Source organism: Tripterygium wilfordii, chromosome 12, assembly GCF_013401445.1.
Source record: "Tripterygium wilfordii isolate XIE 37 chromosome 12, ASM1340144v1, whole genome shotgun sequence".
Lineage (NCBI taxonomy): Eukaryota > Viridiplantae > Streptophyta > Magnoliopsida > Celastrales > Celastraceae > Tripterygium > Tripterygium wilfordii.
The window spans coordinates 1078507-1105000 of record NC_052243.1 but is presented as its reverse complement, the minus strand read 5'-3'; the positions used below and the strand labels follow the sequence as shown (position 1 = coordinate 1105000).

The 26494-nt window shown below is 37.4% G+C and overlaps 4 protein-coding genes across 8 annotated transcripts in view; 3 read left to right on the top strand and 1 right to left on the bottom strand.

Moving 5' to 3' along the window:
- The window catches only part of LOC120011467 (protein NPGR2-like), a 4708-nt gene extending 275 nt beyond the window's left edge, over positions 1 to 4433 (top strand). Inside the window, exons 1-6 of the mRNA XM_038862589.1 lie at positions 1 to 57; positions 584 to 867; positions 996 to 1248; positions 1700 to 2916; positions 3473 to 3626; positions 3959 to 4433. The exon at positions 1 to 57 is cut by the window's left edge and continues 275 nt beyond it. Of these exons, the coding sequence (XP_038718517.1) occupies positions 607 to 867; positions 996 to 1248; positions 1700 to 2916; positions 3473 to 3626; positions 3959 to 4284 (2211 nt within the window). The 5' untranslated portion in view covers positions 1 to 57; positions 584 to 606 and the 3' untranslated portion in view covers positions 4285 to 4433. The remainder of the gene's footprint in view (positions 58 to 583; positions 868 to 995; positions 1249 to 1699; positions 2917 to 3472; positions 3627 to 3958) is intronic.
- A 964-nt stretch (positions 4434 to 5397) lies between these two features.
- LOC120010905 (rho GDP-dissociation inhibitor 1-like) lies at positions 5398 to 8450 on the top strand. Its single transcript, XM_038861822.1, has 6 exons — positions 5398 to 5438; positions 5568 to 5784; positions 6612 to 6675; positions 6760 to 6981; positions 7104 to 7228; positions 8202 to 8450. Exons 2-6 carry the CDS (start codon positions 5578 to 5580, stop codon positions 8268 to 8270), a joined length of 687 nt encoding a protein of 228 aa, XP_038717750.1. The 5' UTR covers positions 5398 to 5438; positions 5568 to 5577; the 3' UTR covers positions 8271 to 8450.
- Positions 8451 to 8903: 453 nt separating this feature from the next.
- On the bottom strand, positions 8904 to 18617 carry LOC120010904 (phospholipid--sterol O-acyltransferase-like). Of its 4 annotated transcripts, none has more exons than XM_038861820.1 (16): positions 18288 to 18617; positions 17523 to 17658; positions 17246 to 17390; positions 16274 to 16443; positions 16104 to 16180; positions 14666 to 14879; positions 14325 to 14502; positions 13464 to 13563; positions 12423 to 12517; positions 12094 to 12145; positions 11898 to 11969; positions 11104 to 11272; positions 10479 to 10583; positions 10319 to 10403; positions 10142 to 10231; positions 8904 to 9109 (listed from the first exon to the last, which is right to left on the bottom strand). In XM_038861820.1, the coding sequence occupies exons 1-15, from the start codon at positions 18591 to 18593 to the stop codon at positions 10150 to 10152; spliced, it is 1986 nt and encodes a 661-aa protein (XP_038717748.1). In that variant the 5' UTR covers positions 18594 to 18617; the 3' UTR covers positions 8904 to 9109; positions 10142 to 10149. The 4 variants fall into 4 exon arrangements, 3 of the variants coding, with proteins under 3 accessions (XP_038717748.1, XP_038717749.1, XP_038717747.1); XM_038861821.1 differs by having other exon boundaries at positions 8936 to 9589; positions 14325 to 14498; positions 14665 to 14879; XM_038861819.1 differs by having other exon boundaries at positions 8936 to 9589.
- Positions 18618 to 19708: 1091 nt separating this feature from the next.
- Positions 19709 to 26262, top strand: LOC120011509 (exocyst complex component EXO84B-like). 2 transcript variants are annotated; one of them, XM_038862635.1, is made up of 7 exons: positions 19714 to 20163; positions 20319 to 20416; positions 21188 to 22247; positions 22414 to 22908; positions 23189 to 23374; positions 24448 to 24572; positions 25597 to 26262. In XM_038862635.1, exons 1-7 carry the CDS (start codon positions 20002 to 20004, stop codon positions 25904 to 25906), a joined length of 2436 nt encoding a protein of 811 aa, XP_038718563.1. In that variant the 5' UTR covers positions 19714 to 20001; the 3' UTR covers positions 25907 to 26262. The 2 variants fall into 2 exon arrangements, with proteins under 2 accessions (XP_038718564.1, XP_038718563.1); XM_038862636.1 differs by lacking the exon at positions 24448 to 24572 and having other exon boundaries at positions 19709 to 20163; positions 25597 to 25739.
- Positions 26263 to 26494: the final 232 nt, after the last annotated feature.

Below are 26494 nucleotides of genomic sequence, written 5' to 3'. Positions count from 1 at the left end.
TGCTTGCGATGTCTTTTGGGCTTTCTGTCTCTGCTTTTCTTTTTGGAAAAACCAAAGGTGAGCTCTTTCTGTTATATATATATACATATCATGTTTCATAGTCGTGACTTGGGTTGCATTGTTTTTTGATTTCAATTGAGGGTTCTTTTTCTTGAATTTGCAGACTTTTAATGGTTATTTGGGGTTTTGTGTTGGAGGGTTGCTTACAGGCTGGGTTGTTGGGGTTGAAATTCGATGGTATTAGTGGGAATTCAAGTAGTTTTGTTCGTACTGTTGATGGGTTTTGGTTTTGATCGGTTACTTTTGGGGGTTTTGTATGATGAACTCGGATTCTGCGCTGAAATTATTCTAAAAGTCTGATCTTTATCTTTCATTTTGGTTGATTCTCTCAATTTGTTTCCTGTTCTATTGCTTGAAATTTTTATCTTTTTGTCCATCTGGCTTCTTCTTATAACGTATCAACATAACATCATTTGATGAGTTTTGTAGTTGGGAACATTGCAGCATTGATGCTTTAAGTTGAATTTATAAATTATTGTGATCGTTAGTTATTGTTGTTGTTGTTTTTTGGGGAGTTGTATAGATGTTTGAGTGTGGCAAAGCAGTATGAAGAGTAAAGTTCGAATAAGAGGGCAAAGAAGAGGTGGGATCAGGGGGGATTTGAGAAAGATAATGAAGTGTCTATGCTCAGGAGAGCAATTAAGGGCAGATGATGAAATGATTTCTTCCTCTGAATCTCTTGCGACCAAGGATTATGCAGTGAGTGGGTTATCCTCTAAACCTGGCGAGGCTGACCAGAAGCTAGATGCCACCAATATAGAAGAAGCTGAAATATCTCTACGTGAGCGTGGTTCCCTGAACTATGAGGTTTGTTTCATTGAGCTTTAATTTTTTTCCTTATCATGGAAATCAAGCTTCAAGTTTAGCTCTGAAATTTGCTTATATACTGAAACAATATAATTTTTTTGTTTGACTAATGTGTATGGAATTTGCAGGAAGCTAGAGCATTGTTAGGTAGAATTGAATATCAAAAAGGAAATTTTGAGGCTGCTCTGCAAGTTTTTGAAGGAATAGACATTGCTGCAATAACTCCCAAGATAAAACTTACACTTTCCAGGAGAGTAGAAGGTCATAGAAGACATTCACAAAATCATGCTATGCCACCATTGTCCATCCACTCCGTCATTTTGCTTTTGGAAGCAATCTTTCTCAGAGCAAAGTCATTGCAAGGGCTTGGGAGGTTTAAAGGTGTTTTCTATGTGCTAATTCACAGACGTTATATCTGTGCTATAAGCTCTGGGAGGTTGCACTTCCAATTACACATTGTTTAGGCCTTGTCTGCTCATTAATTATTATGGTTTTTATGCTAATAAAGGAAAAAAAAAATGCTAGGTGTTTGGATAGAGTATAGATCTTTGTGCATTTATATCACCCGATTCTTGTTGCAAAGCCTCATTTATGCTTTATGATTTGTATTTTCATGGTTTTGCAGTGTAATGGTAGAAGGAAATAAAGATCTTTATCATCAGATAGCTCAGTAAAGAGAACCGGAATACCCTTTAAGGATATTGCTTTCCCTTGACAACCTCATATGTGTTTCACTAATAAGGAGAAGGAAAAAAACAGAATAGGAATCAACGTTATAAATGAAAACTAAACTCTCATTAAATGGCTAATGAATTCTTAATCATTCTTGCAGAAGCTGCTCAATCTTGCAAACTTATTCTGGACATTGTTGAATCTTCATCACCGGAAGGGTTGCCTGAAAACTTTGGTGTGGACTATAAATTACGGGAGACCCTAAGCAAGGCTGTCGAGCTGCTTCCGGAACTATGGAAACTTGCAGATGCTCCAAGGGAAGCCATTGTTTCATATCGAAGGGCCCTTCTCCATAATTGGAACCTTGACGGAGTGACCACTGCAAAGATTCAAAAGGAATTTGCCGTTTTTCTCCTCTACAATGGGGATGAAGCAAGGCCACCGAACCTCCGCTCCCAAATGGACAGTTCGTTTGTACCTAGGAATAATATAGAAGAAGCTATACTCCTGCTAATGATTATACTGAGAAAGGTTTCTCTTAAAAGAATTCAGTGGGATCGGTCAATCTTGGATCACCTTTCTTTCGCTCTCTCAGTGTCAGGGGATTTAAGAGCCTTAGCCATTCAAGTCGAAGGGTTGGTTCCTGAGATTCTTGATGAGAGAGAAAGGTATCTCCTTCTAGCCCTATGTTATTATGGAGCTAATGATGGTTTGGTTGCTTTGAATCTACTTAGGAAATTGTTTAGAAACAGAGAGAATCCAAATAATGTCGAAGCTTTATTAATGGCATCAAAGATATGTGGGGAAATTCCTAATCATGCAGAAGAAGGCACTGGTTATGCACGCAGAGCCCTTGAAAGCTTGATGGGTGGATGTGACCAATTGGAAAGTAGTGCTCATTATCTATTGGGTGTTTCACTTTCAGCTCATTCTAAATCAGCTATTTCTGATTCTGAGCGGGTCACAAGGCAATACAAGGCACTTCAGGCCTTGGAATTAGCTGAGAGGGTGTTGAAAACAAGGGACCCAAATATTCTTTACCATCTCAGTGTTGAAAATGCGGAGCAGAGAAAGTTAGATGCTGCACTCTATTATGCAAAGTGCTTGGTAAAAGTAGAAGCTGGTTCTAATGTGAAAGGTTGGCTACTATTAGCTCGAATATTATCAGCACAGAAGCGATTTGTAGATGCAGTAACTATTGTAGATGCTGCTTTGGATCAGACGGGGAAATGGGAGCAAGGAGGCTTGTTGCGAACGAAAGCTAAACTTCAAATTGCAGAGGGTCATTTAGACGGTGCCACCAAGACATATACTCAACTTCTTGCTGATCTACAAGTTGAGAGTAAAAGCTTTGGTTATGGGAAGGAGCATCGCCAGGTCTTTTACTAAAATTTTATGCTTTATTAGCTTCATTTGAATCTGAAATGGATTTTGCCCCTGAAATGTGTGCATTCGCCCCTTTCCCTGCTGTTAGTCATATTTTTTTGCTTCCATCGTAATGACTATTGCTTCGAAAGCTGGATCCTACTCTTTTCCCTTTGGAGTATGTTTAAGATGAATGAAGGGTATAAGGTTGCACACATCTGCTTTTCCCTAACCCTGAAAACCCTACAGTGTTGGTGGGAGCTTTGTGCGGTGCCTTTGACCCTAGAAGTATATATCAAATGAGGACTCCCTCTCGCATAAGATAAAGAATGCCTAGAGGATACCAATTTTGGGGGTAAGAATAAGAAAAAATTGAAACAAAATTGTGGAGGTGATGTCTTTATCTTAGAAAATGTGGAAAATTCTTAATCTTTAGTCTCTTTAATGCATTTAAAAAGAAAAGGAAAGAGAGAACAGGAAAAAAGCTTTCCTTTTTCCTCTCAATTTACTTTTCCGAGTAATGTTTTTTGATAAATAACTTTTACTGAGTTTCACCTTGTGATGATAGGATAGCATCGTCAGTGCTAGAAACTTGGAATTGGAAGTTTGGCATGATCTAGCTTATCTCTATATAAGCTTGTCTCAGTGGCATGATGCTGAGGGTTGTCTTTCCATGTCTAATCGTATCAGTTCTTATTCTGCTTCTAGACATCACGCTATTGGTAAGTTTTCATATCTCCGAGGATATGTCTTCCGCCAATCAATTTCTGGATATAAACTGCTAGTTAATGGTCTTTTGTTTTGATTGAATTTTTTTTGCCCTTTATTCTATTTTAGTTCTTCGAATTGTACAAGGTCAATAGTCTATTTTGTGTGTAATATACTCTCAAGGATAGAAGATATAGACTTGAAATAGAGAGAGAGCCAAGTGAATACCCATTCCGCTTCTCATGACATCCACTCGTTCGCCGTCTTGTTCATGATTATATTACTGTGTCATTGTTTTAGTCCAAAACCTGAGTTAATCTTATTTGAAATTCATTGATTATCACAGGTTCGATACATGAAGCAAAGGGTCAGTACAAATACAAAGATGCTTTAATCTCCTATCGAAGTGCTCTGGATATCGATCCAGACCACGTCCCCAGCTTGATATCCACAGCTGTGGTTCTCAGAAAGCTTGGTAACCGATCAAATGCTATCGCCAGGAGCTTTCTTGTGAGAGCTTTGCAGCTTGACAGAACTAACCACTCCACTTGGTATAATCTTGGCCTGCTTTACAAAGACGAGGGTACGACAATGTCATTGTTAGAGGCTGCCGACTGCTTTGAGGCTGCCATGGTTCTCGAGGAGTCGGCACCAGTTGAACCCTTCAGATGACACAGTAAACCCAGATCTTCTGTCATCTGTTTTACTAGGAAATTTCTGAATTGTAGTAGTTTGATGGAATGGCAATAAAAAGAGAGAAGTTTTGTGTACATTAAAAGCATAAACGCTCCAACGGTTGAAAAGCAATATTCTTATGGATCCAGGCATCCAACTATTCCAAATGTTGATATGGACGCACACGATTTCATTTGAGATATTTGGCCCAAAAAAAAAAAAAAACCACTGAGATATACACCGGGAAAGTATAATTCTATGTGAGCGATATAGTCTAATGTATGCCATTGAATGGCCCAAAGTCACTAATGGGCCGTGAAAATGGCCAAGCCCAAGCCCATTTGTTTTGGTTGAATAATTTTGAAGAAGATATGCACGAATTAAATGAAAAAGAGTTATTATGGTGCATGTGGAGTTGGAATCTTCCTTTTCAATAATAAAATCCCATTAAAGGATTGTCACGAGAAATGCACATTCTCTAGCTTTATCAAATAAGGTAAACTTTAGGTTTGTATAACTTTTCATAACTAATTTCAACCAGGTCGCTCAAAGTTTTAACGATTCAAATTAATATTTGAAATCGATTTAATTTAGCACTTGATAGATTTTTCACTATTCGGTCTGTCTAATCACTATCGTGTCATAAAATATGATTGCGTTTTTGGTTAATGAAGATTAAGAGGTTTATGATCATGAATTCTTATCTTTTTAAGATTCTATTATCATTATCACATGGTTAAAATCCATACAATTACATTGATTTTTTTATATCACATCAACATGTTTAAAGTTTGAATAGTGAAAAATCTGTCCCAACGCTTATATTGAAAATTTTCCAAACATTAAGTGACTAGATTTTTTTACACGTTTGAACTTTTACTAACGTACCAAATCTTTTGCTTAGCAAAAGTTTCATTAGAAATGATATAATTTCTATTATATATTAATATTGTTTTCCAGTTTTGCCTTTATTTTTTCAGGGAAAAAAAGCTGGAAATAATTTATAATAATGAAATAAAAATATTTCGGGACTATCGGTGTGTACACTTTATCGCCGACAAAAGCTCAGCATGAAATAAAGACAAGAAGAAGACAGACAAAACAAACAAACTCTGAGGACCTCTGTAAACGCGCGAGAGAGACAAGGAAACGTGAATGTTTTATTTTTCTTTTTGTTATTATCTGAAGCCTAGAAAAAAAATTCTTCTTCTTTTTTTGTTATTTGAGGACTTGGTAATTAAAACTGGTTCCCTGTTCCCACTATTCGATTTGTGAAACAGAGCGAGAGAGATGGAGAGCAGGAAGGGAGCAGAAGCAGGACCATCGAAAGGTGGTGTCTTTGGTGATGAGAACGAAGAAACGAAGCGGACTGAGGAACCCCATGATCATGAAATCGATGTTGATGAGGAGGAGAGTGACGATGATGATGATGTTGCTGCTGCTGGATTTGTTCCTGGGCCTCTGCTTTCTCTCAAAGAGCAGATTGAGAAAGACAAGGTCTTTGCTTTTCTTTTCTTTTTCCTGTTAAATTTGTGCTGTTCTTGATTTCATTTCAAGTTTTACGGGCGATTTTATATCAAGTTCTAGATGGGTATTAGGTTTTTCAATGATTTTGAAACTAGCATAGAAGGGTTTAAAACCCTCATTGTGTTCTTTGTTTTCTGTTTGTTTCCCCAGAAAGTTAGGGAAAAAGATAGAGAATGGGAGGCAAAAATATTAGATACCACTAATTTGTGATGGTTGACCACATTCTGCTCTTCATTTTAACTGGTGCAACAAAATCGGTCCTCAAACATGGACTGTAACCCTAAAGAAGTCTCTTTACATTTCAATAGCAAAATCATGACAATACAGTGCGCTACTATATCTATATCTATAGAGACACACAAACACTACTAATTCACATTGAAAACCCCACCTTACGATACCACTGTAGTTTACCAAGGAAGTACAAATGCGCAAGTGTGTTTGTGGGCATGCTCAGTTAGGGTTTTGCCGTTCTTATAGTACTTAAGAGTTACTCAATAACAATATTTTAACTATACTTATTGCACATATAAAAAGGTATTCGTGTCGATGCATTCTTGAAGGGAAACTGACATTTTAGCTCAGACGGTAATTTTGACTTTATTTGGCACTTTCATGATGTCATATTGAATACTACACCTTTTATTGGGTGAGGTGACATAAATAATTACTACTCCTCTAGATGATTCTGTAGTTTGAATGCCATAAAATACAAATTTGTGTGCCTATCTCCATGCCGAATATAAGCATTGGTGGATTCTCACATCTTACATCTGGAAGTAAAATGTGCTTTGCAGGAAGATGACAGCTTAAGGAGGTGGAAAGAGAAGCTACTTGGTTGCTTAGAAGGCGATTTGAATGGTTTGTGTAATGAAAAAGTTTATTCTGGTTGACTCAGTATCTCAAAATTTGCTGTTTAAAAAGTTCATATTTTTCTTTTCTCAGAACAAATGGAACCTGAGGTCAAGTTCCACAGCATAAGCATTATTTCCGACGACTTTGGTGAAATTATTACTCCGTTGCCTATAAATGAAAATCAGAGCGGTAGTGTCCTTTTTACCCTCAGGGAGGGATCTCGGTATCAGCTCAAGCTGACATTCAGCGTTCTCCACAACATTGTTTCTGGCTTGACCTACTCCAACTCTGTATGGAAGGGGGGACTCCAAGGTGCATATTTTGTCTTCCCCTTCTTTGCAACATTTAGCCTTTAAGAGTCTCATATCCGCAAAGAGATTTTATATTCAAGGTAAAGCTACTGCCTGGTAATTGTTGTCTGTTGTTCGTTTCAGTTGACCAAAGCAAAGGAATGCTGGGCACTTTTGCACCTCAGAGGGAACGATATGTGCATTTGTTGGAAGAGGAGACAACTCCCTCTGGCGCTCTGGCAAGGGGAAATTATTCAGCGAGGCTTAAGGTTTGTGAAAATACAAGTGTGCTAAATATTACTTTTTTACTACTCTGGCTTTGTTATAGAATCTGTATATTTTGGCAACATATCTAACTTGCATACTGTTCATTAATTTTTGACCTGTTTGGCTAGGTTTCCTATATCAGACGATATTCTAGTATGTAAATTCTCTTAAAGTCTCAAAGTGAAATGGATTGAAAATCAGTGGATATATTCATTACTCGATTTATGACTAAAATCTTTCTGATATAGTTCACCCACTTTCTACATTTTTCTTCATTTGATCGCTCATTTTCTTTATCTGTGGTTTCATTGTCATGTATTTTCTGGTTTATATACTGTTCAAAAATATATAGATGCATGTTTCATTTTTCCTTTTCACGGTGTTGTACTAGTTACCTATGTGGTTAATCAAGTTACTAATTCATCTGAAGAAAATATCGCATTGTCATTTCTGGTGGCCAATGCTATTGGTTTGTGCATAATCTGGCGCCAATACTAAGCTTGTAATAACCTTTTTCGAGGGTGACATCCTTTCGTTGCTGTGGAGAAACCAACATATACATGGCAAAACCAAGGCACCACCCGCCAAGTTCTGCTAATAATTTATTGACCTTGATGTGAATTGGAAAACATTATATTTTTCAGTATCGATTTGAACATTCTGAATTGCCCCAATCATCATCATCATCCGAGCAATTTTTGGGTTCGGCTATACGAGTTTATGAGAATATGACTTACCCCGATGTGTGCCCAAATATTTGAATGCTGTTTTTTACTGGTCAGTTCTGTATTTTGAATTTTTGTTGCTTGTTAGACTGAAAAGAAGCTTCTTTATAAAGAAATACACGTTCTCTTTCCTTGATTGCAGCCTAGAGGGGAGATGCTGATACCATATACAAATTTGACTTGAATTTTCTCCGCATCTTATTGCAGTAGTTTTGATATATGTTTGTTGGCTCTTTTTTCCTTCTTGCAGTTTGAAGATGATGACAAACGATGTCATATAGAGCTTCGATACTCCTTTGAGATAAAAAAGGGGAGATAGCCAAGTGAAATCAGAGTACTTATCATTGCCATATTCATTTTTCATTTTCCTCCATTGTTCTGCAAACCATGTCCTGAGGCCATTTTGTTGACAAGACTGCTCTTGGCTTTGATATAAACTTCAACTTGTTTACTCTGAATCAGTCTTTTATGGCTCAAATTGCAATGGGCAGATTGATAATTGCAAAGTTCTGCGAACACAGCCGTATCATGTGTTAATTTCAACTCTTGCAGGGGTGTTTATGCCATAAAATCCAACTTCAAGGTGTCTGAATGAATTGAGCAGGTCATGAAGGCCAGAAACCCTGCTGGCCCAATAAAAGTATGTGTTTGGGCAGCCATTTAAGGCCGTGGATTGGGTCCGGGTTTTAAAATTGGCCTGATCTTAATTTCGGAAGTTTTGAACATTTATTTTTTAAAATATACTTATGCATGGGCCGAACTTTTTCAAAGAAGTTCGCCCCAATCATCGAACCCAGCCTCGTGCATTGTGCACAATATTTTTCATGTGGGCCCATCCCGGGGTTGTGACTACATGAATATTGCTCCAGGAAAGAATGAGGGACCTCGCAGGTCCATATAGTTTGAGCCCAAAAAGATATGGGAACTAGACTGTCGAGGTATCACCAAATGAAAGTAGTTAGTGGGATGCTCATCATTAAACAATCAAGTAAACATGCATCTTGTCATACAAGGAAAAATGGAATCAATTTTTCACTAAACCTGTTCACTGTGATAACAAACTAATCATCGCCCAATTTATCACCTTTATGTCCAAAGTCACTCAATTGCACAAGGAGCCTCGTACCCTCTGACCCCAAAAATGGGGACAAAACCTATCTGCAAAAATTACATATTCAGGACAATCGACACAGTAAGGTAGACTTCACCTTTTAACTTATTTTCACACTTCATCACGTCTATCATTGTCCACATGAACTGTTAAGACTACTCATTTCTGAAATGTAAAACTTCAAATCACATCTTACGTACAGTCCTCGAGTAGCATACATCAGCGACAAGGTGACTAACATATGAGGAAATGAATCTGCTTCATCTAATGGTCGTGGATTATCATATGGTTATGTGTTACACCCATCAGAGTTAAAGACATTGATCAAGCATGACGGACGAGATGATAACCACCTATATGGTGGTTGAATCTCTCTTTGATTGATCAATGTATTGAACTCTATATGGACTACTTCTATGCACCAGAGATAAGACATTTTCTGCAAGTCAAACAACTGAATCCAGTAACAGCAACAATGACTGAGAATATTCGGCTATTAAACCCTCCTTCCTTAAGAATGGCAGCAGCTGAACAAGCAAAATTGAAATAAATATTTTTAACTATGGAAATAACTGTCAGATAACAACACTGACCAAACATTTTATATAAGAACTCCTACGAAGTGACGATGAAGACAAAACATTGGGGCACCATGCCCATTATTATGTGATTGGGAGATTGAAGGAACATCGAGTCATAGGGCTGGGGGTAAAGAAAGTGAAATTCTATCTTCTCTGTTTGGATGTTTCAAAGTAAACCTAAATCATCGGTGACTTCTAATATGAGCTTTCATCACTACTATTCTTTGTGATTCCAACCTTTTCACAGAACAATGCTCCCTAACTTGAACAAGCCTTGTCCAAAGGGAGAAAATGAAATTTGAACAGCGTGATGACTAAGGGTGAGATAGTTGATAGACATTAAAATAATTATATCGAATGGATGGTTGGTATTGCTCAGAAAAATGAAACATTGCCGCATTTCATTTCCAACTAATGTCTATAAATTTAATCGAATTTTCCAATTCCATTGTTGCAACAATTTAGTTAGATCGAGAAAATGAAGAATAATGTCAGTACCTTGTAATCTAAAGATAATGCAAGAGCAGATCAGCTGAAGAATTCTTTAACCTACAGCTCTGTCCCAAGTGAACATCCCCAAAAACATACCTGCATCTCCACACATCCAGTATCAATTCAAATATAAAACCTTAACATCACAAAAGAACTAAATATGTCACAAAAGAAAGATTTTACCTATATTCACAGTACTCAGGCCATGCACAGCGAGCTTTTCCATAATCCCAATAGCAGTCTTCCTCCCGCAAAGGACCACGTTTGGCTATCCCACAATACTATATGTGAGTATTGTTAAGGTAATTACAGAAAAATGAAACCATATGCAAGCAAGATTCACCTTTTGTAACAAACTTCGATTTTGCATCAGGATGGATATCATGCCACATCTGAAGCCACAACTCCCGCATTAAAACTGGAGATCTAACAATGTTCCTGTGATTTGCTACATTAAGATAGAGTCAATTTAATGTTTACTGTTGATGCTTCTTAGAAACTCTTGAGAAATCAATCCTTTGCCATGGAAATGTATGATGACTAATCAGTATCCCCAAAAAAAATAATCATGAATTAAGATTGGTTGAATCTTATCATAAGAGATCATGGAAAAATAATGAGTAGCAAAGTGCTTATTTCCAATTTATGATTTCACCTTCACTCTGACTCCTATTCCCCCAATACACAGGAGTTTATAAGCAAATAACATGAGCTAATTCTAAAAAAAAGGATGCTTCCCAAGCCAAAAGATACTATTGATTCATAGGTTCAAGTTCCCTTAAGATTTTAAGTTGCTGATACACTTCCCCAAACTGTACGATTTTTGAATGTTCCAAAAAACCAGTTGGATTCGATCCATAATTAGTCAGACTACCAGGTCTCCAGTAACAACGCATGCAACCTTTAAACAAAAGTTTTTAGAATGTCATGCCTCATTGGATGGACATCCAAAATGAAGTATCACGCACCTTTATCAAGTTCCCAAACTGCTGTCCTCTTCCCTGGAATACTTTCAGAATCTTCGTAGTAGGTTATGTACTTCACTCTTGGGGACCTCGTCATGTTAGGAACTATATCTTCTTCATGATGATGTTCCACATTCAATTTCACTTGTACATCAGAACCATCATGCTCTGGCTGCAATTTTGGAACAAGAAGAAGATAAAGAAAACTCTCAGACAAAAGGTCGTGTTTTGGTTAATTAACAGAGTAGAGCTAATTATACCATTATGTACCAAATTACTAAGATATCAACTGATAAACAAAGGTATCATTGTTGATAGAATGTAATTATTAAATGATATAAGGCTAGTAAACAAGGTTTGCTTATGGCAAAAGGATCATTAAAATAAATGGTTTTAGGTGTACACTTCATTTTCACTATCGGATATATGCATGCATCTGAGAATAAACATGCACGAATGATCTCAAAACTTTTCGAGGAATAAGATACCTAAATGGTTAAAGGCTTTCATAGACTTGACAGAATCTTTGAAGGAAAATAATATCTGATCTGGTTTACTAGTTTACTTCAAGACATCACCCAGCACTACTGTGATATAAACTGTTTGCCTGATAGGAGTCTACTGGGGCAATTTTGGTATATATAACAGCACCAGAGAGATGCACGATGCAATTACTTCTGCCAGCAGTCATGACTGAGATTGGCAGCTTATGGGGTTCAACTGAAACAAGTAAGATATCACAAGGAACAGTATAAAAGTGCAATACACACATATTATCTATTGCACTGAAAGAGTACCTGAGGGGCCCTTGTTATGTTCACTTTTGGTCCGAGCCAATTTTTGCACCAAGAGAGAGAATTGTATGAAACCTGAAAGTGATGACATATTTGTAAAGGATACCTGTCTATGAAATGCAACCTAAAACACAGTCCAAAATTTTGAATATGTTCCATGATTGTAAACATTATAGCAGATTAGATTTCTTGAGCTTACTGTCTCGTCTCCACTTGCAGCACCAGGATTCCCTTCAACTACATTCCCAGACCTATTAGGATGGTAAAAAAAGATATCAAATATAATTCAAGTACATCTTACTTCTCAGCACCCATGGCTCGACCAACACATTGTAATAATTACGACAACAGTTGGCTGTTTGAATTGTAGTATCCACATATAGATTGAGGTCTCAGTTTACAGGAGATGATATCATTTATCTCATTTGAAAGTAAGCATACCGGCAAAGCATGCATGTTGTTTCCAGGGGTGGGGAAGCAGAGATATTTTTTCAACATAATTACAAATGAATAATAGATGGACCCTACCTTGAGAATAGAGATCCTTCAATCTCATAAATGACATCAGTAATGATCCAATTATCGGGGTAAGGCTTGCCATTTGGTGCAAAATAGTAACCAACCTGTTTTTACAGAGCCAAGATACAAAAACCATCATCTCCTATTCATAAGAAACAAAATTTAGATGCACATACCTGTTACTCATTGCAGGAACATATAGATAAATTATGTACAAGAGGAATTATATAATATCTGTGTATATGGGTATGTTAGTACTTAGTATACATAAGTGTCATGGGAGATATGGGTCTGGGGGTCTGGTGGCTAGGTAACCTTGAGGAAACATTGTCAAATTTCATGATGCTACCCATCATTGAATAATGATTTATGCATCAGAAACACAGGTGACTACATGATTGAATTATTGAACCAGAACTTGTTCAACTGTGACACAGTAAGATCAGTGCATAAGCAAATGATTGTAAGCATGCATTACACATGTTTTTTCCCTGCCAGGAAGAAAATGATTCCAGTGGGAAGAAGGAAACTGAACATGGAGCAGGGAGGTCATACAAATTTCCCAGACATAATTATGATAGACATAACAACTATAATGAAGAGTTGTTCCATTCAGGGAATCAAGGTTCATTTCTGAAGAAATCAAAACATTTATCCAAAGTTGACACAGTAAACATGAATGCATTAAGCCATTAACTACTATTAATTCACTCCAATAAAAAAAGCTCCACCATTATTTCTTAGAGATAAAACCACAATATTTTAAAAATATTGTGCAAGTGCATCAGTTTTATAAAAAAGGATTCACAATACAATAACATCTTTCAAACATCAGAAAAATTATTAAAGCCGCCACACAAAAAATTTAGACAACATGCAACATGAAAAATCAAAGCCAAAAATGAAAAATTCCCGTGCGTTACTTGTTGCTTCAACAATGACAAAAAAAAAACAATATTCATTAGTTTAGGAAAGTATTTATATCTAACCAAAAAAAGGCCAGTCATGAAAAATAGAAATAGCAAATCAACTAAGAGAATGCACTCATACCTCAGTCTTTGAATCTATTCCATAGATGCAGAATACATTTTTTATAGGTGGTCTATCCCAAGGTGTAAGGGGGTTCAGCACAGGATCACCATGATAAGACCTGGATAATACAGGATTGAAGACTTGGGTTTATTGAAAGTAAGAAGTAAAGACAGAGCCATTTAATGTGCAATGAAGTAGGTAGCAAGAGAAGCATTACAAAATACAACAAAAATGTCAGTCTGTTGTCAAGCAGAACAAGAAACTAAACAATTGGAAAGAGAGCATCTACGATCCTGTCTTTTTTTGAGCATACTTCCAATCAATGTCAAACCATTACAGTAAATTCACCAGTTTACGTATGAAAAAGAGAATGCTGAACCACCCCAATTATAGACCCATTCAATCTAAAAGGAAAAATGAGTGTGACCCTAGATAATCTGCTAATTCCACTTTGAAACTCATGATATTTGCAGAATAGGAAACTAAATCATAGAATAAAGCCAGTGGAGAGTATCTTACATTATGCTACAATTACAAGAGATGCCAGAAATGTATTATACTTTCTCTACCATATATTATTTTCAATTAAGTTTTGTATGAGAAAGAAATTGAGGGGACAAAAAACAAGTGGTCCATTTACAGCTATATTAAGCTGGAGATAGGTCATTAATGCAAAAAAACAGCGTGAAATGTATCAAGTTGTAATACCTCAAGAAATTATTGAAGTTTTGAAGGTCACTGCAAAGTTTCTCTTATAGATTGGAATTTCACTTGTCATGGGGGAACTTGCCCGTTCTATCTTTGGTGGGGGTGGGGGTGGGGGTGGTGGTAACAAAGTGCAAGGCTAAAAGCTCCCTTAGCAATTAAGAAAGTACTCACTTCTGCAATTGGTACAACAACCTCTGACTATCTGAATCATAGTCCTCTATTGCTTTGAAAAAGGTCCCATCTGCTATTTCCCTAGCAGAGAAGGATAACTGAGTGGGCAGTCCACATTCCATGGTAGACAAGTTGGTCTCAGCTATTTCCGAAATTGATGGATAGGCATTGAATAATCCTGGAATACAAAGGGCTCGTTAGAATTTACATCATTGCATAATTATTTCCATGAATGAAGTATTTATGTTTTATCTTAATTGAAATATCTTTACTGTTACTTTGATTCTTCTGTAATGCAATTGTACCAAGAATACAAACGAGATTTAAGTTTAAAGCCTCACCATGGGTGGAAGGAATTTCAATGTTGATAATATTTGTTGGCCACCCTGAGTAGTTTGACTGGAATTCCTGTTCCTCACATTGATGTGAGTGATGACCCTTCCTACTACCTCCAGAAAAATGTTTCCAGTAAGTATTATCTGCCCTACAATACTTCGAAAATGGCAACATCCATAGTGAAGAACCAAAAGAATTGAACATCAATCGAGCTGTTCCCTGGTACCTTGGAAAAATATGCAATAAATTCATGTTATAATGTGATTTGTATTCTAATACAAATTGCAATGTTATAATATGATTTGTATTCTAATACAAATTGCAATGAGATGTGAATTTTACGTAACACTTGAATGTTCTCTAAGGCTTAGAATGAAGAAACCTCGAATAAGGTTTATACATAATTATGACCTTTTCACAACAATAGGCAGTGAAGTAGATTACTATTGATGCTTTATTTGTGATTGAAATTAAAGTCCACAAAGTGTGACGTAGTTCAGCTTTTTCAACTACATGGAAACCTAAGTAACTTATTAAAACCAAAAGCAGAAAAATATCAGTCCATATATTTTAATGACATGTGGAAATCAACAGAAGTCACATGTCCAAAGACAATTAACATAGTGACATTCAATATTTCCACCCAAAGTTATTATTTAATGGCTGGCTAGATTTTCTTCACTATGTGCATGAATTAGAGTTTCCGCTAAGTCAATAAACACACAAGTCTTTTCTCAAAAGCTATCCTGCATTAACAAACAAGAAGATTTTGAGTCGAAGTTACCCTACTACTAAGTAAAAGCATGAAGATGCATCAAACTTCTTGTTTTTGTCTTGTAAAATTCTTTAAGGTGTCTATGTTCCAGATAACATCCATTGATCTAGAAATATAAGGCATCTATATCTAGAAATATAAGTCAACATAGATGCCTTAAGGCAACAAGAAGGAGAATGAGTGAAAAATTCATGAGCCACCAAAATAATAGGCTTGCTTCTAACCCCTAAAACAGCTTATGATGCTTATTATATTGGTTTAAAATATGTGAACCACCAAAATAAATGTTGACTTATGCCAGTCCTTTATTCCATTGGTTTAAAATAAGTTGTTTTGGTGGTGATGAGTATTCCACTGGTCGAAGTCAGCATAAGTGGTACTCGTTATAAAAAGAAAGGACCAGTGGAAAGCTCATCAACCACCAAAACAAATCATGCTGCTTGCTTCCAACAAAACTACTCAAGACAGCTTAAATGAGTCAAAAGATGGGTACTTGTTATAAAAAGAAAGGACCAGTGGAAGCTCATCAACCACCAAAACAAATCATGCCGCTTGCTTCCAACAAAACTGCTCAATACAGCTTAAATGAGTCAAAAGATGGGTACATTCCACAGATAGAATAACATAGGGAAACCGATATTCTGAAATTAAGGAAACAAATTGTTAACCTCAGACACAGGAAGACCAAATGTGTTTCCTGAAAGTGTTGCTCTGACTGTCTCAATTGCACCAAGAAGAGGAGCTCCTGGAACAAACACCAACACAATAACAAAACACATGAGATAAGTCCATGAGAAGCATCCATATTTTTCCAAATTTTGATGCAAGCCAGTCATACCAACAGCAAAATAGGCATGAATGTGTTCATCCAACCATTGCATATAATGTTTTGGAGCAATTTCAAGCTTTAACCACTCCAAAAAGTAACGAAAGACGTTATTCCCCATCGAATGTGCAAACACTAATGATGGCCCGCCGCGAAGTTTAAGGGCAGTTTCAAACGTGAGTCTGTGAAAAGGAAAATAACAATTGGAAGTTTAGGAACCCTTGAATAGACCACTGAATGAACAACCCACATTAGACATTGTTAAGGCAGAACAGTCACATTATTTTATTAGTGATCATCAATATCAAGTAAGCTTTCCACCACTAACATAATGAAAAGCTCAAATTTTCGATTTTCAAATTAGTGCATACATGCAACTTCAAATTTGTGCTTGTGCATATATACATCAGAAGGGGAAACATACATGACAGTTCTAGTCCCTATTTCACTGATTTAGACTTTCTATGTCGACCGCCTTCAACGTCTCTCTCCCAAAAGTGCAAGCTCAAACTTTGTTGCTAATTAGTCCACCAAATTACTTCAGGTATCTTAAAGGTTTCAGCTGACTCGTCAGCAGGCAACTTCAAAAGTTTAAAGTGTTAAAAAATAAGTGAAAACCGAACTCTGGACATTCAGTCGTCAAAAGTGAAGGCAAGACATAACCGGCACTTTATTAATTTGAAAATCACAATTCTGTGTCCTACAGCAGTTGGAGAATCCTACATCTCAACTCAACATTTGGAATAGCACCTTCCATGGTTAACCATAGAAAATATTAACAAATCACAAAGTTAGTGATTGTTGAGTTGTAAACTCCATGAAGAATATTACAAGAAAGAATTTCAAGCAAATAAGGGTCCACTAAGTATCCAGATATGTAATCTAATAATGACAACAACAATGATGATGATTTTTTTAGCAGAATGACATAATAAACAATGATGATGATGATAGGCACCAAGCATACTCAGGAAGTATACAAACTTTAGCTTGTGAAAATAAAGGTCGCGCTCCTCAAGCGCAGATGGCGGCAACCTCCAATCATATGGGACAGCCATAATTGCATTTGCCTCAATGCCAAATTCAATGCACCATTTAACCCATTCTTTCCATACCGAAGAAAGAGGTCCTGCAACCCAAAAAGCATTTTGTTCATTTAAACCAGAGCATGACATCAAAAGACACAATATATACATTTGCAACATTCTGAAAGATATAGTTTTTCAGTCAAAGCAAAAGAGAGGATGGAACAAAAGAAGACCTGTTATATAACCAGGATCAAGTTCTGTGATGGCAGAGAGACCACTGTCTGGCCGTGACTTGCATTCAGAATGATCTGTTTGATTGTAAGGGTCTAACATCATGCATTTTAGCCAGCAGTTTACAGCAGACAAAAGCTGAAATGAAGATGAAAGCCAAGTTCACACGAATGCTCACTTAAACATCAGATTAATCAACCATTACCGAGAATATTTGGCATAATTTTGTTTAACATTCTGCTAATTACAAGATTAGGAAAAAGACAAGAAATTAATAATGACATGTAACAAGGGGACCACAGTTACTCCAAAATAATCCCATCCCGCACGAGTCCAGAAAAATAGCCTAGTTCGTCCAATACTCCAATCAAATTAAGGTCACAACATTTGGCAGCCGATTTCTAGCTACCAGAGTAACTTCTCGCAGAGTGAATCGGACAAATTTGGCTTTAGCGCCGCCGCGCGGACCTATTTATTTGAAATCTGTCTATATAGCAACTTTCACAGTAAGAATAAATCTCAAACAAGGAATGACACTGAATTTCGTTACAGGAGAATTAGCATCATCTATAGCAGATAATGCTTCAGCTATTTCATTACACCAGAATTAACTCCATCCAAAACAGATCATGCTTTCGTTTCTTCCCGGATTCTCTCAGGAACCAAACAAAAGCAGTGTAAATAGGAAGCAGGAGCGACTGAAATAAAAAAAGAAGTCAATATTGATGAACATGAGAGAAACAGAGAGAGAGGGAGGGAGGGAGTACTTTGGTAGAGTCGAGCCAGACTAAGTCGAGAGGGTTGAAATCGAGAGGAGAGTAGGGGCAGTCGAGGATCGACCATGCTCTGAGCTGAGTGGAAGCGAAACCAGGGATTATGATCCCCGATACCTTGGAATAGTCTCCTGCCCACTCCTCTCCATTAACGCACCTTCTCTGCATGGTCCCTAGCAGTAGCACCACCACCAGAGTCCATACCACTCTCATTTGCAGTTCTTCTCCTTCTGTTTCTTCCACGCGTTCTCTTCCTTTCGAGTGACGGCCAGTTATGAACTTTTTAATATCATGACCCATGAGCCCCGTGTGAAACTGTGGTGTGGCCCATTGTGGAAAGTTGTTACTTTGTTGGTTCTAGTCATTCCTTGACCCCGTGGTCGCATTATGACTCACGTGCCAAGATTCACGGTATTCAAAATTAAGGATGTCAACATGACGGAATTGGTGATTGGGGTTAGAATTTTCACCCCATTTTAGTATTCCTCGACGCGAGAAATCTCATCCCGTACCCATAAAATATTCGTATCCATTATCTGACCCATTAATTAACGGGAAGTATTCGTCTAACTTTGAACGAGTTATACTTGTATCTGTTGGTTATGGATATTTCTGACTTCTGAAATACCTATTCACAACTAGTTGATGACATTAATACGGTGCTAGCTTGTTGACCAACAAAGTTGTTGGACTAAACAACAGAAGGTGGGGGTTAAAGATAATGGATACGAATATTTTAGAAGAGAGATAAGCAAAACACGAATAAAAATTATGGTGCCTTTGTTGAAGGGGTCTATAAGTTTTGATTATCTCAAAGAAGCTTTTGCCAACTGTTATGGATCTCTTAATGATGCCCGCACATCTCTATCGATGACATTGCAGTGGCTTTCATTTGTGTGGACTTATAAAAATCGAGAGTGGATATAACACTTGAATTTTCTCTCACCTTTGCTTCAACCTAACCGTTCATTCAGGGTTTTCTTCCTTTAACCAAACTGGAGGAAACTTTATGGTTAAGACAAATCAGAGTGAAATATGTACTTTTCTGCGTGCTATTAAAAATGCTCCAAGTTTGTCACTTCTATGGATTTTTTTATTAGTATTTTTCACCTCTCTTCACTTAATATGCACGGCTTGGTCTTTACCCCTATACCAGGCTATCAACTATCACAATGCACTAGAAAGATAGAACAAGTAAACTTGTCAATACATCGGGAAGATAGAAAGAGTGACAATCATGGATAAAAGCCAGAAGGACGGTGGTGTTGAAGATTTTAAAGAGAGAGGAACTGGAAGAAACAGAGAGGGAGAGAAGAAACAGTTTTGGCGAGTGGAGTATTGTTAGACTATGATTTTTTTGTGTTTTTTAGGGTGTGAATGAGAATTTATGGAGTGCAACTAGCTCCTACCACAACAGGAACGAGGTGTTTTTAGCTGATGTCGCTTAAACGCACCGTTTCCTATGTTCCGATCGCCGAAAGAAAATTCAAAACCAAACGCCACAGAGAAAGCAACAAAACTACAAACGCAAGAACGAACTCGGCATTGTTTTAACGATGAAATCAAAGCTTGCTCCGACTGTGCACCAACTGATGGCACAAAACGACGACGATGTTCTCCAAACAACTCCTTTTCACGGAACGTTCTGTCTGCTTCAATTATCCATTGGAGATTTTGGTGGTGTTAGTTTGATGGGAACTAGTTTTCCATGGATTCCTCTCTCCGGACTTCCTCTTCTCGGACTTCCAGATTCCGCTTCAGAGACCACGATGAAATGGAAAATTCACCACAGTCCGAATCCAGCTCCGACATCTCTTCCCCGTCAAGCGAACGTGAAGATGAGGCTGAGCTCCAATCCATGACTGGAAAGGTGAGTCCACTTAACTTCCTTTTCTTCGTTCTTTCATTCTTTTCTGAACCTATCGAAGTCTGTTCATCTATTATTTTGTCGGTCAGAAAATTGTTTCTGTTTTTGGGTCTTCATGTACCTGTTTATGGAGTGTGCTGTTGATAACATGATATTAGGGAATCGAGCGTCTTTGCACGGAACTGCTCGAGTTGAAGGAAGCATCGGAGGAGGATTTCCAGGGAAGCATATTTGCTAATTATTCAGTTTTTGTAGGGTAAATGATTTGTTATCTGCTGCTTTTATTCTCTATTTGAGCTAATTAAGTGTCCTCCAAGTGAGTTCAGAGAGTTGGCTTGTAAATTTGTGAGTTGATAATATAATCTCGTTTATTGGTGTGTTTTCTTCTGTAATACTCAACATCTATATTACGGTTGCATGCCATGACATCACCATATAATTTGTAGGGTCCGGAGAATTGACTAGAGTAGGACTGGAATGGTTCTTGTTGGTACTGGGTAGTTTGGGGAATGATTATTTGATTATATGTTTTTGGGAATTGAACTTGTGACCTCTAGTTTGCACCTTTGCAAACCTAGTGACATTTCATCTTGATAATTGTATAATCCTATGTTGAATAGATCGTGTTAAAGGATGATGAATGCTAGCCAAAATTGAGCAATCGAGAGGTATTTATTTTATCACAATTTAGAGTTTTGGGGCTGGTTTTTTTGGTTTGAGGTTTCACAACATCGTCTTCCGTCTCCTTCCCTCATCTCTGTCTCTCTCTTTTACTTTCTGCCTCCGTGGCGGCTTGGTACTGGGCAGGGTTTGGTGAATAATGACAAATGAAATATTTCGATAATATATTTCTTCAGAAATATAATAAGAAGATGGTGTAATTCAGGATGACATAATTTCATTTTTTTGTAATAGTTGTGTGTATTTCAATAGTACCAACATATTTGGATACCCTTATAACTCTATCCAGCTCAGAGTTTGAGAGACCAGATGTTTGTAAATTCTAATATGTCATCATAACTTGCAGAATTTTTGCGGAAGTAGAAAGCATCACAAATGAAGTAGTTCAGTTGAAGAGAAAAGTTTCGGCCCACAAAGGTCTTTTAAATGATCTTGATGGCATATATTTAAAGTTCTTATCAGATGAGAGTCATGAGACAATTGAGTCAACAATGGCGGAAGTAGCTCTAGGGGATGAACAATCAAGCCGAAGCAAGATGGAGGCTCACATCAGTAATGTTTCAGAGACCTTGGACATTCTCCTGTCAGAGAACAGGATTGATGAAGCTATAGCAGTTCTAGAAATGGAAGAAGAAAATTCACAAAAGATGCAGTTTGAAGATGATTTTCCTCATGATGTGCTGAAGTCATATGCCTCTGCAATATCTGAAAGGAGAGTCGTGCTTAGGTTACAGTTGACCCTTGTTGCTGAGAACCCAAGAACTGCAAAAGCCGAATTTCAGAAGGTTCTATCTGGACTCTGCAGACTAGGCTATAGTCATCTTGCCACTCAATTATTGACTAAATATTACCATTCTCGTATTGCTACTGGAATCCGTGATATGGATTGTTCAAAATCATTGTTATATGGGCAATACATTAGGGAACTTGCAAAGTTTGTGTTCTCTATGATATCTCAAGCAGCAAGGAGTTTCGTAATGTTATATGGTGAAAAATGTCCTTTTGCTTCAGAACTTATTCAGTGGGTCTCTGAAGAAATTGAAATATTTGGTTCTTCTTTTAAGAACTATGTCACGTCCATCTCAGAAATAAGAGGTGGTCTGGGCAAAGCAGCAGAAGCTGTGCAGATTGCAGTTTCATATTGCTCTTTGTTAGAAAGTCAGAGATTAGTGTTGCGCCCTTACTTGGTCAAGTATATTCTGCCATGTATGGAAGAGGTTTTCCAGATACATATAGAACACTTCAAGAAAGTAATTGGTATCTTTGCTGCAACTGATGCCTGGGTTTTGGGTAGATATCTTGTATCAGGATTGATGAAAGGATGGTGCCCTTCTACTGTCATTGGCGAACAATCCGAATATTGCCTTCTCACTAACAGTGGCTGGAAGTTTGTAACTGTGTTGCAGGTTTGATTGTTTTCCTTTCAGACCATTTAAGGCTAACTTATCAACATATTAATTTTTTTAATTCAAAAGTCAAGAACTTTAAAGTATTAAAATAGCTAGGCAATGTGCATCTGTATATTGCCTTGGATTGGCTCAAGCTCCACTTACATCCTTTCTTCATCTTCAGACCATCACAGAAGATGTCGCCCCTCTATCTACCCTTCAAATGGAAGGTTCTGTTGTAGGAGGACTTGTTGACCTCTTCATGGAGTATATAGTCATCCTTGAAAGAGCCATAACCCATGAAACAAATGGCATGGAGAAAGGTGGTTCAAGAATAAATTTGGCTGAGTCACTACAACAAGAAGTTTCTGTTTTGGTTAATCTGTCAACACTAAAACAATTTTTCTCTAGCTTAGTCACAACCATCTCTGGGCAAACCAATCATATTGATCCTGGGCAAAATAAGATCCAGTCAGATGGAATTCAGGATACAGAACTTGACAGTTGTATTATGTTCCTTTGTGATGCCTCTACTAAGCTCAGAGCTCATTTCTTCCAGCAGTTTATAAATAGACTGATGTCCCTTGAAACTGGCCCTATTCCTGGGGTGGGAAATTATAATGAGAGCCAGGTTGTTCGTGATGGATGTCATGGTGTGGTGCCTTCTGTTCCCTTTCAGGTATGATTTGATTCCTTTTCCCCCTTTAGGGGTCGATATGATTTTCTTTGGTAGAATATTTGCAGGTACTGCACAGGTTTGTATGACTAGAAGATGATTTGAAAAACAGAGAAGAATAAATAAAATTGAAATTAGCCATTTTAGAGAATGTAATGCGGTGTTGGCAACTCAAGCTGTTTTAGTTTGACAATTTAAGCCTCCGGTACGTTGTATTCATGAAAACTGTGGTTTGATTGGTTCATGCTTTTTATAGTTTTTTGTTTGGTTTTGTAATATTTAGGTATTGTTTCTGGAATTGAGGAAATTATGTAAACTAGCTGAAGAGAATGTTTTTGAATTGGACTGGCTGATAGAGCTACTGAGGGAGCTGATGGAGGCCATATTTGTTTGGACTACAAACAACAAAGAGATGTGGGCAAACATTGGAAAGAATTCTGCCAGTCACCGTTCTGACTGTTCCCATCAGGTATATATTTCTCTTGTTCCTGTGGAATGCATAACTGGTGATCTGCTTTTGCATTTTTGCAGTTGCACTGCTCTTTGCTTATGTGGTCCAGCGATAGAGTTGTAGGGGTGTAACTTAGAGATCGCATGTTCAATTCTTGGAAACAACCTTTCCACATATGGGGGGGGGGGGGGGGGGGGGGCCCCCCAAAGGTAAGGATTGTGTACATCTTGCATGTCCCCGAGCCCGCCTAGTGTGGGAGCTTTGTGCATGGGTGTTGTTACCTTTTCACTTCTCCTTGCTTATTTGTTTTGGATTTTAGATATGAAGGAGCATTCGTACTTCTTTGGTTGGGCACTTGTAGTTGTCAATTTTGACATACACAACATGCAAGGTGCAAATGAATTTCCATTAACCGGTCCCTCTACCAAGTCCATGGCGCAAAAATATCAATATATTCTTGAGATTGCAGATATTTAGTCCCTTTCTACCCATAATCCTCCATGTTCTTGTATTGTATTATTAGAAACACATTCCTAAACTATGATAGTTACAAAATAATAGTAGTTTGGCTGGACATTCTAAGGAAGTTATATGGAAGAAAGGGACAGTGCCACAGTGGTTAAGATTATAAGCTTATTGATCATCACTAAATTTCTGAATACCATAAATCCACAAGAGGATCAGTGATGCTTGTGCATTCAGAAATGATTGAAATTCATTTTGTCAATTTAACTGTTGGATTTCCTTTGAGAAATCTTATGAAAAGGTGTGAATGCATGTTAAGAGGTGCTTTTCCACATCGTTACTGTCATATCAGGTTAGATTTCTATATATCTGGTTTCATTATTGTTTGACGTAGCCTTACGTAGAGTAAAAAGTGTGAATATACTTATGAGCTCGGGTGTGTTCTGGATTCCAAATGGTAAATTTCATCCAGCACAAGTGAGAGTAGTGATAGAACATATGTTTCGTCTAGCCATTTGATGAGCCATGATGATGTTTCTACATTCATGAACCACCTTTAGTTTGAGCTCCGTTATCTTGATGCTCAATTTACCTGCTCAAATTTTATTAATGTTGTTCGTGAACAGTTCATTTTGGATATACATTTTCTCGTGGAAATCGCAAGGTATGGAAGATACTTCTTCGGCAACCCCTTAACGCTTGCAATGCTGATGAAATCAGCCTTGGCGTCAGTTGGACTAGATACTGATAGGTAATTAACTTTTGATACTGAACATGCTAAAATCCCTCTTTTCTGCCATGAGCTACCATTATAGGTTCTACTTTCGTTGAACTTTTTTCTTTGTTTGTAGCTCTATAATCATACTTATTAGCCTCTCGGACTTGGCATTGCACATTCTAAGTGTTCCTAGAGTTTCAAGCTTAAAGGAATACCCCATCTTTTGATTAGCTCCCATTGGTCTTCCAAGTATTCAAATGCAGTGTATTTCATGTCTATTCCAACGAGTATTAAGCAGTGTTATAGGACTCCAGAGGTAAAATTGTGCCAAAGATAATAAGGTACTAGTAAAGGAATAGCTTGAATTATCAAAGAAAATCCATATCCCTGTAAACTTGCTCCGCAAACTGGGGATTTATATGGCTCTATGCTGATATGTTTTAAGGATCGAACTGTCCTTTATCTACCCCACCTATTACTGATGTGGTTCTAGGTCTGGTAGTTTATGATTTAAAACTTCTCGAGTTTCCCTCATATCAACATGATACTATAACAACAAATCTTCTCCTCCTCCTCAAAATTCTTAATGGAACTACTAACATAATTGAGAGAGAGATTATGTGTCCATAGATGTAAGTTGGTGGACCGCTGTTGCTATACTGGCATGTCATTAGCCTCTGCAGCTAGAATTATCAGAGCATGCTTGATACGTTGGTTAGAAATTGTCAAGTACATATAGTAGCTTGTTTTTTACCCTTTTAGATTATTATTTTTGCTGGAATATTGCACCTGCAAACGTTATCTATGCTCTTGCCACTTCAAACTCTTTTCTGTTGTCGTAAGTAAAAGCATGAATTTCTAACCTGCAAGTAAAGAGTTAACAATATTCTCATCATTTCAGTCTACTCCACATGATCTAGAGAAGATTATTAAGTTGTACAGGGACTGAAAACCAGGAAAAGAAACATGATTTTCAGTTATTACAGTATACTTTGTTTCTTCAGTAAGCAAATTGATCAACCTTTACAGAATATAGGTTCTTTCTTACCATTTGCAGGGATGTTGATGATGATGACTGGGCTATAAACATTGCCACTGAAACAATTCAAAGGCTACTGGAGATCGAGAAAACAACTGCAACTCTAAATGATGACCCTCTCAGTATATCTGAAGAGGAAATTGAAAATGAATTTGAGTCTGCAGGAGACTCTGTTCTTGGTGACAGTAACAGTGTTTCAGAGGAATCGTTAGAATTGAAAGAGGATGCAAGGGCCACGTATGCATCAGAAGTCACTAGGAGTTCAAAAACATCGATATCGAGCTCATATTTCAGCCCCTCGGGAGGATCCCTTGATCTTGAGAACTAGGGTTATTCTACCCATAGAAGTGCTACTAATTCTTCAGACACCGATGGAGACCCAGAAGATATTGAATCTGAAGATGACAAATGCAGTTAATTGACAAACCTAATATGTCACGCTTACTTTCATCCAGGTATTAGTTGGGAAAGCTTCTGATGTAAGTGGTTCCCAGTAAGGCAGCGAAGAGAAGGGTTTAGTGGACGATGCAGAGTAGGAGTTGGGAAGAAGTAAAGTTTATTTTGTAGTAGATTCTTATAATATGCCTTGTCAATCAGATTGATCTCTTGAGGACTTTAATAAAATGATTTTATGAGTGAACAAGAGAAATAATGAAGACTAATGCATGAGACTGGTTCAATGGTTGGAACTGTTGATTATTATATATGAGAATTTGAAGATATAGCTCAATCCATAACTGTTTTTAACTAATTAAGCGACGACAAACTGATTTTCCTTGTAGTCTCAACTACGAGTTTAACTAAATTTACGTTATGTTTGGTTACTCGTGGGAATGGAAATCAGTGAGTGAATAGGAACAAGAATTCTTTGAATTTTTATGTTTTGTTAGTCACGGAATTCCTATCAGAATATGAT